General features: G+C 61.0%; 2 protein-coding genes across 18 annotated transcripts in view; one reads left to right on the top strand and one right to left on the bottom strand.

Moving 5' to 3' along the window:
- The window catches only part of MYO18A (myosin XVIIIA), a 39,159-nt gene extending 31,210 nt beyond the window's left edge, over positions 1–7,949 (top strand). For 12 of the 17 annotated variants that reach the window (XM_082327966.1, XM_082327965.1, XM_082327964.1 and 9 more), the window contains 7 exons: positions 31–168; positions 843–1,028; positions 1,110–1,249; positions 1,947–1,991; positions 3,571–3,693; positions 4,629–5,783; positions 7,013–7,147. In XM_082327966.1, coding sequence (XP_082184092.1) covers positions 31–168; positions 843–1,028; positions 1,110–1,249; positions 1,947–1,991; positions 3,571–3,693; positions 4,629–5,775 — 1,779 coding nt within the window. In that variant the 3' untranslated portion in view covers positions 5,776–5,783; positions 7,013–7,147. Of the gene's footprint in view, positions 1–30; positions 169–842; positions 1,029–1,109; positions 1,250–1,946; positions 1,992–3,570; positions 3,694–4,628; positions 5,784–7,012 lie in introns of all 17 variants that reach the window. The other 5 variants (XM_082327970.1, XM_082327977.1, XM_082327972.1 and 2 more) reach the window with 2 other exon arrangements.
- Positions 7,950–8,914: 965 nt separating this feature from the next.
- Positions 8,915–11,371, bottom strand: PIPOX (pipecolic acid and sarcosine oxidase; the record flags this gene model as incomplete). The annotated part of the gene is made up of 8 exons (XM_082328679.1): positions 8,915–9,045; positions 9,146–9,221; positions 9,360–9,518; positions 9,590–9,742; positions 9,805–9,987; positions 10,060–10,261; positions 10,714–10,862; positions 11,246–11,371. The coding sequence occupies 8 exons, from the start codon at positions 11,369–11,371 to the stop codon at positions 8,915–8,917; spliced, it is 1,179 nt and encodes a 392-aa protein (XP_082184805.1).
- Between the last annotated feature and the right edge of the window lie 1,419 nt (positions 11,372–12,790).

Below are 12,790 nucleotides of genomic sequence, written 5' to 3'. Positions count from 1 at the left end.
TTGAGGCTGAGGCTGTGCCTGCCACCACAGCTGCAAGGCCTGCAGAGTCAGCTGGAGTTCCTGGAGCAGTCCATGGTGGACAAGTCACTGGTCAGCCGGCAAGAGGCCAAGATCCGTGAGCTGGAGACCAGACTGGAGTTTGAGCGGACACAAGTCAAGCGCCTGGAGGTAGGCGCTGGGCAGTCTCTGCTCCATCTGGGACTAGGATACAATGGGACCATGATGCAAAGCTGCCCAGGGGGTCCACTGAGCACATCCCCAATATCCCCTCCCTGGGACCCCCCACACCGGAGCCCTCCCCTGCCAGCAGCCTGGCCCCGGCCCCGCAGGGAAAGCTCCCTGCAAGCGCTGATAACAATAATCCACCACCCAGCCCAGCAAAGTGCTGCTATTTCCCTGCACTGACTTAGGGAAATTATAGACTTTCCCAGCCCTGCTAAACGCAGCCTGCTTTATATTCTGTCTTTGCAGCTCTGCCGGGGGAGCGGAGCAGCTTAGCTCTCTTAATATTTTCCTAGCTGTTATTTCCCTTCCCCACTCGCTCTGCCAGGACCATAAATATGCAGCGGCTGGCTCAGTGGCTGGAAGAGAATGGGAGCTATTTTTTCCCTACATTACATGCTGTAATTACTTCACACACGGTTGAATCTATTTTTCCAATTCAACAAAGCCCCCGCAGGTTGTTCTGCCCCTTCCCTGGCCCTGGGGCAAGGGTTTCTCCTCCATCTCCTTGTGTAAATTCATGGGGATGGGATCCATCCTCGCGTGAGCCCTTGGGTATTGCTGCAGAGTGTGGGGTCCACGGGAGGATCTGGGGTGACCCTGCGCCCACTGGTCTGCAGAGCCTGGCCACGCGGCTGAAGGAGAACATGGAGAAGCTGACGGAGGAGCGGGATCAGCGTGCAGCCGCTGAGAATCGGGAAAAGGAGCAGAACAAGCGGCTGCAGCGGCAGCTCCGCGACGTCAAGGAGGAGATGGGCGAGCTGGCCAAGAAGGAGGCAGAGGCCAGCCGCAAGAAGCACGAGCTGGTGAGGCACCTGCGACGGTCGGGGCAGGGGGGTAGCGGGATTTCCCCAGGGTGCCTGGCTCACCCCGCTTCTTCCCTGCAGGAGATGGACCTGGAGAGCCTGGAAGCCGCCAACCAGAGCCTGCAGTCGGACCTGAAGCTGGCCTTCAAGCGCATTGGGGACCTGCAGGCGGCCATCGAGGATGAGATGGAGAGCGATAGCAATGAGGACCTCATCAACAGGTGAGAGCGCCGGGGCCTGGCTCCTATGCAGGGCACATCACTGGGGCTCACCGCTTCTCCTCGCCACTTATAAAATGCCATGGGAACCCCTTGGCTCTGCCTGGCCCTGGCAGGATGCCATCTGTCCATCCATGCATCGTGCACATGTGCATCTGCCCATCCATGCATCATGCACACGTGCATTTGTCCGTGCACCCGTGCATCTGTCCATCCATGCATTGTGCACATGTGCATCGGTTGGTGTATCCATTCCTCCCTCCACCCGCAGCCCCTGTGCAGCTTCACCCACTTGCAGAGGTGCCTGAAATGCAGCCAGGGTTGTGCTGGCTGGCTGGAAACAGCCTGGGGAGCCCCAGGAGCCTGGGCAGTGCAGGCTGGCAGGAGGTCTGGGATGCTGGGATCCAGCCCAGCCCAGGACGCTGGGATCCAGACCGACCTGGGATGCTGGGATCCAGCCCAGGACGCTGGGATCCAGACCGACCTGGGATGCTGGGATCCAGCCCAGGATGCTGGGATTCAGCCGGGTGCAGCCCCATGCCAGGGGTTCAGGGCAGCCACACCTCCCTCCCCTGACCCTTCCCCACCATTTAATTTGCCCCCCATTCGTTCCCTACCCACTTGGTCTTTTTTTTCCCTTTCATTTGATTTCCTTTTTGTTGTGTTTCTCCCCTCTCTGACCTCCCTGAACCCATCCCAGTTTGCAGGACATGGTGGCAAAGTATCAGAAAAGAAAGAGTAAACTGTGAGGAGCTCCTCTTTCCTTCCTTCCCTCCCCTAACCCCCACCTCACCCCCATGGGCCGGGGCCCCGCATGCTGCTGGCCCACCTCCGCATGCCCTAACAGCACCTGTGGCATGACACAGCACATAACTGCATCCCATGTGGGGGGATGGGGGATGAGCCCGTGGGCTGGGGTGGGGGGTGATGCTGTGCCATGGCTAATGATGAGTGTATCGGCGTGGAGCGGTGATGGAGCCCCACTGCCATGCACAATTAATATCCCCTACTGCAGTCACTCCCCCACGACCCAGGTCCTGCTTATACTAACGGCACGATCGCCTGGACATAAATTGCGTTTGACGTGGAGTTTAATTCCGCCCGTTATAAAACCTTAGCTGCCCCCAGAGTTTGTTTACGGGGGTCATTTGGGTTTTTTTTGTTGTCGTTCTGTGTTTTTTTTGTTGTTTTTTTTTTCCAAGCCAAGTGTTGCCTGGATGTATTGCAGGGGAGGGAGATGCACGTGATGGAGTGTGGCTCATTGCTTTGAATTTAATGAGGAGGATTCATATACAGGGTCTATCCCAACCTGTCCCCCATGCTGTCTGCTGCCATCCCCAGGCAGGGAATAAGTCCAAAGCCGGGTGGATAAAACGGCCGTTTAAGATCATATGATACATCCCTTCCCTGGCAGTGGCTCAGTGGGAGCCCTCACCTCTTGCTGGCCGGTGGTGGGGTGGGGAGAGAGGGGGCCGTGCCGCTTCGATTTCCTTATAGATCCCGCCGGTACTGCCATAACCCTAATGAAAGCAGTAAGCAGTTAGGTATTAAGGGAGATTTATGCAGGGATGCTTTTAACATGGAGGAATGGATTTTGCAATGCATACGGCACATTCTTTCTAAAGGCAATCAATATGGTTATGAACGGCCGTTATAAATTAGATGGTTTAAGCCAGATAGGGCTTTTTTTTTACGCTGGGATGTAAATCAGGGGCTCTCCAGCACGGCAGGGCTGTAAATCTGCCCACTGTGCTCCTGCGCCCGTCTTGCCGGAGTCGTTTCTGTTCTGCCTGCTAAACTCCTGTTTACCCAGGGCCATCAACATCGCTCTTCCTCGCTGTAATTTTGCACTTGACGGTGGCCTATAAAATGAATGGACTTATTTCCTTCCCAGCCCCAGAACTGGAATTCTCCTGTGTTTCTGGAGCCGTGCCCTGCCTGCTGTCCCTTGCTGCTCTGACGCCAGCCCTGCTGTCTTATGTTTCCAGCCCTGGAGCTGTGCAGTAGCAGGGGGGGACGTTGGGCAGAGGGTGCAGGAGCCCCTTGGCCAGGCAGGGGAGTGGTTTGGGGGTTTGGAGGGTGCGTGGCACAGCTGTGGTTTGGGGAGCCCCTAGCATGCAGGTTGAGCTGTATGCATGCAGGTTGTGCCCTGGGAGACGGTGCAGGACCACAGAATGAGGTTTCACCCATACCAGCATACACAAGCAGTGAGTGCTGGAGGGGTTCGGCGCCCGCCAGCACAATTTTGCCTCCCCAGCACCCAAAATCTCACCGCCCCATGCTCACCTCTTGCTTTTTCCCACCCCGACCCGCTCCTCTGGCAGTGACGGTGACTCGGACGGGGACTCAGAGTTGGAGGAGCGTGTGGACGGGGTGAAGTCCTGGCTCTCTAAGAACAAAGGCTCCTCCAAAGCACTTTCGGATGATGGCAGCCTGAAGGGCAGCAGGTAGGTGCAGAGCTGGGCGCAGAGGTGGGGGCAGAGGACAGGGTGGGCTGTGCTGGGGGATGGCTGGGGTGTAGGGTGGGCACCCATGGGATGTGGCATTCTGGGTGCTGCGCTGCTGCCCAGTGCTTGCGTGGCCAGCCAGAGAAGGGTTAATCCTGGTGAGTGGCTCTGGTCTTCACTGGGGACACATGCATTCCACCCGCAGCACCTACGGCACAGGGACTCACCCTGGAGGTGCATGGGCATCTGTCAGCAGTGGTGAGCTCCAGCCCTGTGCATCATCCCCCTGCTCTGGGGCTGGATCCCCCCTCCATCCTCTCCTCGTTTGCAGCTCCACTACATCCCTCCCCACACCTCTTGGCAAACACCGGCTGCCCATACAGCCCCTGGCAGCACTGGCAGAGGGGGAGGACATGCCTGGGTGCCCCCCTGGTGCAGGGCCAATGTGGGGCTGGGGCACACAGCCGCCCTCCCACTCCCCGGGGAAGGCACTCACCTGCTGAGCGCAGATTGCTTTTATCCAAACCCAATTTCCTAGCAGGGCTCTGGGTGTCCCGGGGGGCTCCCTGCCTCTGCCAAGCAGGGGGGAAAGATCTGAGCTGGTTTTTCTTAATTGGTTTCATTTATTCAGTGGTGCAGATGTAAAACATTTTGTTATTGGAGATAATTCCACCTTTTCTAAAGTCAGGAATCAAATGCAGTGGCTCCAGGTAGCTGACAATGAAATAAATTGAACACAACACTTTTAAGGGGAATCAAAGTGCTGGGCTAGAACAATTCCCCCATTTACATGACATTTTTCCATGATGCTATTTCCCGCTGACGCAAATTACCAAGGCTGCCTCACCGGCACGCTGCCCCCGCCTCACCCGCTCATCTCCATCTCTCTCTTGTCTCCCTGGTGCATGCGTGGGGCCGTGGGGCTGCTGGCACAGGTCAGCCCCACCAGATGGTCCTGAGGGCGAGGAGCGGCCAGTGTCGGTGTTGAGCTGCCTCAGCTATAGGAAGCGGCCAGGCCTCAAGGACTCCATAGGTGGCCATGGGGATGAACAGACGCTCTTCAGCGCTCTTGGCGAGCGACCGCCTTCCCCTGAGCACGCTGCCCATAGGGTGGCCCGGGGTGGCGAGGCCGAGGACCGGGCAGCCATCATCGCCCGTGCCTTCGCTGATGCCAGTGGCCGGGCGCGGCAAGGGTTGGGCAAGCGCTGGTCCCTCTCGGCTGCTGATGACGAGAAAGCCTCCATTGCCTCTGCCCCGGTGAGCCGGGCCTCCTCCGCCTCCTGGCGCGGGCTGGAGGACAGGGACGAGGGGTGCTCGGTGCTGAGCTTTGCCCCCTCCAGCCCCGGGAGCTTGCGGAGCCGACGCGGGGGGTCCGAGGGTCGCCCCGAGTCACGTCTCTCCCTGGCCCGCAGCCACCTGGAAGAGGCAGATGAGGGGTCCCGTGGGCAGCCCCCCCTGGGGCGCAGCTTTTCTGTGCCCCCCCGGCCCCGCAGTGCCGCCTCCGAGGGGGGGGGTCCCGGGGACACCCAGCCTGTGGGGCACCGCTCCTACCTCGACCCCGACCTGGAAGCTGCCATCCAGGAGGTGCTGAGCTACCGCCCACCACGGGCCAGGGGCTGCTCCACCCCCGAGGCCGACTCAGGGGATGACGGCCAGAGCATGCGGAGTGCGGCCCCCCTGGGTGCTGTCAACCGCCCCCCTGGCAGCCTCCGCCGTTCCACATCCGCCCTCGACTTCTCCCGGCGTGCCTGCCAGCACCGCAGCAGCTCAGGCTCTTCCGAGGAAGAGAAGTGGAAGAAAAAGTGTGCCAAGAAGCGAGTCAAGAAGGCCAAGAAGAAATCCAAGAAGAAGAAGAAGCAGCAGTCATCATCCGACTCAGGTTCCTCCTCCGATTCCTCCTCCGATTCTTCCTCTGGCTCCACCAGCTCCTACCGCAGCACCTCCAGCATCAAGAAGGGCCCACAGGTGCTGGGGGGCGAGGAGCCGGGACGCCCTGGCCGGGGCAAAAAGGAGGAGAAGCAGTGGAAGAAGCAGGTCGACAGCCTGATGATGAAGTACCTGTACCGGCCCGAGAGCGACTGAGGCAGGAGGTGGGAGCGGTGTGTGCCATGCAGCATGAACTTCCCCGTGTGCCACTAACTGCTCACCCTAACCCTCGCCCGGCTCCAGGCATGGAGCCCACCTCTGCCAGGCAGCCCTGCTTTTGGGGCGCTGCACGGCATCCCCAACACATCTCCGGCCACGGGGAGCATCCTCGGCGTGGCCATGATGGGACCAGCAGCTGCCTATGCTGCCAGGATGCAGCGTGTTTGGGATTAGCAGCTGTGGCACATGGGATACCAGGATGCGCTAATCCCTTCCCGGCTGCCCGGCCACTGGCCAGGACGTAGCTGAATTTATTCCTTCAGGAAATTTAAGGGTTTGCCGGGCGGCACAGCATCCCCACTTGCCTCGGGGATTTCGCCACCCCGGGGACAACAGTGGGTCCCAAAGGTGGCAGGGAAGAGCAGGGCGGGTACTAACACGCACCCACTGCAGTATGTGAGTGTGGGGGAGGCAGCACCTGCGAGGGGGAGCCAGGGTGGGCGATTGGGGCTTGGAGGTGTTTCTCAGGGCAGCTGCATCCTGCTGCCCTGCGCCATGTAGGGTGGCTGTGACAGGGAATTAGGGTGTGAACAGGGCTTTGGGGCCCTGCATCCTGTTTAATGGCAGAGGAGAGGGTGCGCTGGGGCTTGCCAACAGTGATTTTAGAGCAGGTTCGATCCTTTCCAACAACTTGAAGAGGAGAGGGGCTGGAGGAGGGAAAAAAGCCTTTTAGAAACATGATCACAGTTGGGCTGCCTGCTGCCTGCCAGGCTGCCTGTCCCAGGGCCAGGGAAGGCATTACAGAGTGGCAGAGGGGGGAGGCACCCCCAGCACCCAGCCATGGGCTCCAGTGCAATCAGGACCCTTGAGTGGTGACACCTGCGAGCACCAGCATTTGCATCCACAGCCACATGCCTTTTTCTGAGCACGTGGTGCCGGGTGCCTGTGGGGGCTGCAGCTGCTGGGCAGGCTCAGCTTGGCCCCACTGCAGAGCAGGGGCTCAGCCCAGCGAGGAGTCAGTTGCGGTGGAGCATGCCCCAGATATCTCGGAAATAATAAAAAAGGTGGCCATCGAGGCTCCATCCAGCTGGCTGCCAGCGTGCCGGCTTGCCGCGGCTGCCGGTGCAGCCAGAGGGGAGGTGTGCCTGGCAGCAGAGCCCTGCTGCAGCACTGCATGTGCTGGGGCATGGGGGGCCCCCCTGTCCCTCCACTAACCCTGCTCTCTCCCGCACAGCCTCCCAGGCTCCCGGCACCCCTTCGCCTACGACACATGGGACGAGGAGCAGGACACCGAGGAAAGCACGCGCCGCTCCTCCCGTAGCTCCCCCAGCGCCAGCGAGGCAGAGAGCCGGGCCGCCGAGACCCCCGCCTAGCCCCCCCCCTCCTTTCTCATTGCCCCAGAAACAGTCAGCTCCTTTGCGGGGCCGCCTCGGGCAGCCAGTATTTCTTCTGCACCGGGGAAGGGTGGACATGCAGCAGCCCCGCAGCCCTAGCCCCGGGGGGAGCAGCCCGGCCGGCTCGCTGGCTGCAGCCACCATGCCGCCCCCGCTCTCCCACCCCCCCCTTCTGTCCTCGGCGGCAGAGCCGGCATCTCCGGCACCCTGGGTTTATTCCTCAGTGCCTGCTGGCTCCTTATTTTATAAGTTAAACTGCCCCCACCCCCAGGCACCCCCGCATCCTCTTAAGCCCCTTTTAGTTGAGCCAAAGACGTCTTTCACTGGCTGGGCCCTGGGGAGTAGCTGCCCTGTAGCTGGGAAGGGGATGTGGGGACAGGGTCCCGCATGCCCCTCACGTTGTCGTCACCCCCCCCTGCCCCCCACCCCTGCCTGGTTGTTTTGCACTAGCCCAGCTGTGTGCGTGTGTGTCCCCCCCCCCTTTACTTTCAGTATGAAAATAAACATCGTTTCTGGCTGGTGACACCAGCTGCCGCCTGCTCTGCATGCTGGGAGGGTCACCCCATTTTGGGGAATGTTTGCATGGTGGTGGGGGCTGGCGGGACAGATCCAGCCCCAGCAAGGATCCAGGGCTGCACGGAGAGGCCGAGCCTGGCACCTTCCCCAAGCCCACTGCACCCATGGGTGATGGGGAGGGGAGGGGGGAGACAGCCCTCGTGGGTGCAGGCACTGAATCATCTATCAATCTTCATAAATATGCAGATGAGCAGTGGTGATGGGAGCCCTCTGCCTGCTGGCATTAATTATTTAACACGGAGGAGATGATGATGTGCATTGCTGGCTGCCTGCGCAGCACGCGACTCGGCCTTGGCTCCAGCACCCAGCAGCCCGTGCCAGGTGCTGCCCCCTGCCCCTCTCCCCCCCAACCCCAGGGACACCCCCAGGACGCCCTGCACTCCTGGGACCCTGGCAAACCAGGTCGTTTGATCCCTTTCCCCACCATCTCTTGGAAACAAATGGGCCAAGCTTGGCACTCGCTGCCATAAAGCCACACTGCGCTAATGCGCTTTCATTAAGTGGGAGCGATCTAATGATAATAAAATGGCACATTTAACATTAAAACATTTAACTTGACTCCTAAGCGAGTGTGTCTCTCTGCGCTGTTCCAGCTCCATCTTCATGAGGCTGACAAAGCTCCTTAATTTGTTTCCGGGGAGCAGGCACTCGGCAGAGACAGCTTGGCACTGCACGGCATGGGGGATGACGGGATGCAGGAGTACAGGGATGCTGGGGTGTGGGGATGCTGGGCTGTCAGGGTGCAGGGATATGGGGATGCAGGGGTGCTGGGATGTGGGAATGCAGGGATATGGGGGTGCAGGGGTGCTGGGATGTGGGCATGCGGGGTACCAGAACGCTGGGATGTGGGGATGTGGGGACGGAGGGGTACCAGCATGCTGGGGTATGGGGATGCAGGGATGCAGGGGTGCTGGGATGTGGGAATGCTAGGTTGTCAGGATGCAGGGTGCAGGGGTACAGGAGTGCTGGGGTGCACACATGGACAGCTGCTGGGACAGAGGGGTGCCAGGATGCTGGGTGCTGGGATGGTGGAGACATCAGGATACAGGGAGATGGGGACATGAGGAAGCAGGGATGCCAGCATGCTGACATGTAAGGACACCAGGCTGCAGGGACAGAGCTGTGGGCCAGCGCAATACAGTGTGGGTACGGCTGGGGCCCCACACCTACAGCGCAGCCTGGAGCACACTAGGGAAGCGGGTAATGGCAAAGGGGGCCGTGCTGTGGGACGGCTCCTCGCCCAGGCTCAGCTCGCACAGCAGCTTCCCGACCACCGGCGCCAGCTTGAACCCATGGCCTGCAGGGAGGAGAGGGTGGCTGGGTGGGGAGCACAGCCACCCCCATGACCCCAGCCAACTCTGGGGTGCTGGGGGGGGGGGCTAGGTGTCCTCACCTACCTGAGAAGCCAGCCCCAATGACGATGTTGCTGAATTTGGGGTGCCGGTCCAGGATGAAGTCTTCATCTGGGGTGTTCTGGGGGAGCCATGCTGTGAGCGTGCGGGGCCAGGGGGTCCTCTCGGGGCAGGGGGAAGGGATGGAAAGGTCCACCTTGGAGTGGGGGAGGGGCTGGGACCCCAAACGCCTGGGTCCTGCTCCTGGAGGGGGTCTCACCGTGTAGAGGCAGGTCTCCACCACGGCTGGCCAGGGCTCCAGCCCGGGCAGGTAGTTGCTGATGAAGCTGCTCAGGAGGGTGACGTCAGGGCAGGGGGCACCCAGGGAGGTCTGGTCCCGCTCCTCAGGATCAGCGGGGCTGCCATGGTGGTAGCACACCTGGGGAGCAGCCACTCGGGGGGGGGGGTCTGGCTGCAGGGTGCCCCCCGCTGCCACCGTGCCCCGCTCACCTTGACCAGCCCTGGGTACTCGAGGGCAGGCAGCCCGTAGATGCCGTGAGGGGCTCGGCTCAGCCCCAGGGCCATGAAGCATGGACTGGCTCTACCGAGGCTGGGGGTCCCCAGCTCTTTCTCCCTCCAGTAGCAGACGTTGATGCGCACGGTCTGGGGTCACTGCATTAGCCCCGGCCATGGCCGGGCTGCCCCGCAGTGCCACCAACCCTTACCTGCAGTGGCAGGCGGAGACCCAGTTGTGCCACGAGAGCACCGGTCCAGGCTCCGGCTGTGATGATGAGCCGGGGAGCTCGGTAAACCCCGGCAGTGGTGGTGACGGTGAGGACAGCCCCGGGTTCAATGCGCAGCACCTTCTCCCCATCCCGCAGGGTGCCCCCGTGCCGGCAAAAGACATCCTGGGTGGGGATGGTGACGGGAGGCGGCTGCGGGGACGGAGACCCCCATCCCATCCCCTCGGCAGCACCCACCTGCACCACCCGCAGCGCCCGGTCAGCGAAGAGCACCCCGCCAGTGCTGTCCCACACGGCCACCTCGCCAGCATGGAGCCGGAGGCTGGGGAAACGCTGGGCCAGCACCGTGGCGTCGAGGACCTGGTTGGCACCCAGGCTGCGCCGGCAACCCTCCAGCTCCGGGTTGCCCACTGGCCCCAGCACCACCAGCCCTGTCCACCTGTGCCCCGGCAGCCACATCAGCTCTTCTCTCACCCCCTCCCCGCACAAACCACCCCTTGCTTTGCCCCTGGGGGAAACCGAGGCGTGGCAGCATCGGTGGTGCTCGGGATGAGCTGCACCCTGGTGGGATGCCGGGCAAGGGTGCATGGGGTGATGCACGGGGAGCGTCTGGATGCCGACATCACACTCACCCCCTCAAATACAGCAAGCACCATCAGCCCTGACCCCGGCAGCAGGGGATCGTTTAGATGCTCATTTTCTTAATGGTGCTTTCTTTACAGAGCTCCATAAATTACCCAGAGCCAGTGACTGCCTCCCCCGCTACATGGGACAGGGGTGACCTCATCCTGCCCAGCACTGCACCCTGATGGAGCATCAGCCGCAGCCCCCAGCCCAGCCCCGCGGAGAGGGGATGGTGCCCGGCAGGGGCTGCATCCTCTTCCCCGTCACCTGTAGAGGCTGGTGCCGGCCTCAGCCTCCAGCTGCTGCCAGAGGCGGAAGCTGTCAGGCATCATGCAGGTGTAGGGTGCCCGGGGATAGGCACTGCGGATGATGCGGCTCTGCCCATGCGAGCTGCCCCGTGAGTGGGGCAGGAGGAACTGCAGGGCAGAGGGGATATGGGGGTGACCACAGCCTCCCCCACCCCCCAGCCCCACCAGCCCGATGTGCACCGGCACTGTGCCACAGCGAGCACCTGGGGATGCAGCCTGCCCTGCCAACCATAGCACTGGGAAATGGCAGGACACGGGGGTTCTGGCACTGGGGACATGGGGGTGCTGGCACTGGGGACATGGGGGTGCTGGCACCGGGGTCATGGGGGTGCTGGCACTGCGGACCAGGGGTGCCAGCAGTGGCTCAGCGCCATGCCGTGGCAGAGGGCAGCCAGGTCTGTGGGAAGCCAGGTCTGCAGGCACCCACTCTGGCATGTTGGGGCTGGGGACATGGTGGGACAGGGACAGGGCAGGGCTGGGGCCACTGGTACCTGCTCCAGCAGGAGGGTGTCCCTGTGGCGCTGGACCAGGTGGTATGCGGCGAAGGAGCCCTGGATGCCGGCTCCAATGACAATGGCATTGTAGGTGGCCTGGTGGGGCTGGCTCGGGGCAGCCATGTCCGTCCTCGTCCCTGTCCCGCAGCAGCTGGGAGACGAGCCAGGGGGAGGGACAGGGCAGAGTCCAGCTGAGCGGAGTGGGTGGCAGAGCCTTGGCCACCCTCCAACCCCTATGGGAACAGCAGGGGCATGTGAGGGCCAAATCCTTCCCACTCCTCGGGGCTGGCCAGGCAGGAGCATCTCCATTCCCCCACCAACGCTGGTGCACAGTCCTGGTGGGGAAGGCAGCTTGTACAGTGGCAGGGGGCCGGTGGGGAAAATGTCACCAGCAAGCCGGGGCAGACAGGGGAAATGCTGACAGGGGCTGGTAGGGGAAATGCTGCTAGCATTTCCCTCTGGCAGAATTTATTGCAGCCATAAACTATTTTGTTGCCATCTTTTGTTGTTGCTGTTGGTTTTTTTAACAGGAGATAGGCATGATCTAGGGCTTGCTGGAGCAGCCGAAATGCAATGCAGAGCCCCATGTCCCACTGGCTGCAACAGATTTTGCAAGCCTGCAAAAATTTGGGATGTGATTTGGGCTTTGGGGACACTCAACAATGCATCGGTGGGGGGATAACATGGGCAGGGGCTGCTGGCTTTTCCCCACCACTGCCACCGCCCTGTGCTGCCTGACAGCTAATTAGGGGAATTAATTTACTCTGGCTTTCATGGTGTAAAAGGCATTATTTACTGGTTAATTGTTGTTATTACAAAATGTTAAATATCATTATTTATTTTGCCGCTCGCCTCCAGTGATGGATGAAGCATCAGGGAGTGCAGGAGGCCCACACTGGGCTGGGGGGAGGTTTCCAGCCCCCACAACCACGGTGCCCAGCCAGACCATGGGGACACCCCGGCATCATGCAAAAGCAGAACCGGCAGCTAACAGTGATGGGAAGGTGAGAGGACGCAGATGGGGAGCACAGGCAAAGGCCGGGCTCCCCCCCAGGCCTCTCACCCATGCTGCTGCCCAGGACCACTAATGCGACGAGTGCGTGCTGGTCTCAGCGTCACCTTGATGCCTAGGGCTCTGCATTGTGCGGTGCCCCATTAAATCAGCACATCCTCCCTCGCCTTTGATGTTACAAATAATTCACCAATTTCCCCGGATTTCAGCTTGCTTTTTTTGCTTTGAACAGCCCCTCTACCTGCCCTTCCTTTTTTTGCTGGGAAGATGAAGAATAATTAATTATCCATGAAACGTTAAATGGCAAAAATGAACTCCTCTGCCACTAACGGCATGTTAATAGATCGGGCTGGAAAAGCCTCGCTCGTGCCACTAGGAAGCTGGGGAGACCATCGGAGGGGTGTGGGGATGGTCACTCAGGCTGGAGGGGATGGCCGTGCCCCGGTGGGTGGGGTATGGCCATCTCCTCCAGTGCTGGTGACTGTCCCCAGGGTTCTGCAGGACCCCTCAAGCCATTGCTTTCATTGCAC

The sequence above is a fragment of the Platalea leucorodia genome (genome assembly GCF_965183815.1).
Source record: "Platalea leucorodia genome assembly, chromosome: 16".
Classification (NCBI taxonomy): domain Eukaryota; kingdom Metazoa; phylum Chordata; class Aves; order Pelecaniformes; family Threskiornithidae; genus Platalea; species Platalea leucorodia.
The sequence above is the reverse complement of the archived record's forward strand: the minus strand, read 5'-3'. Positions and strand labels throughout refer to the sequence as shown.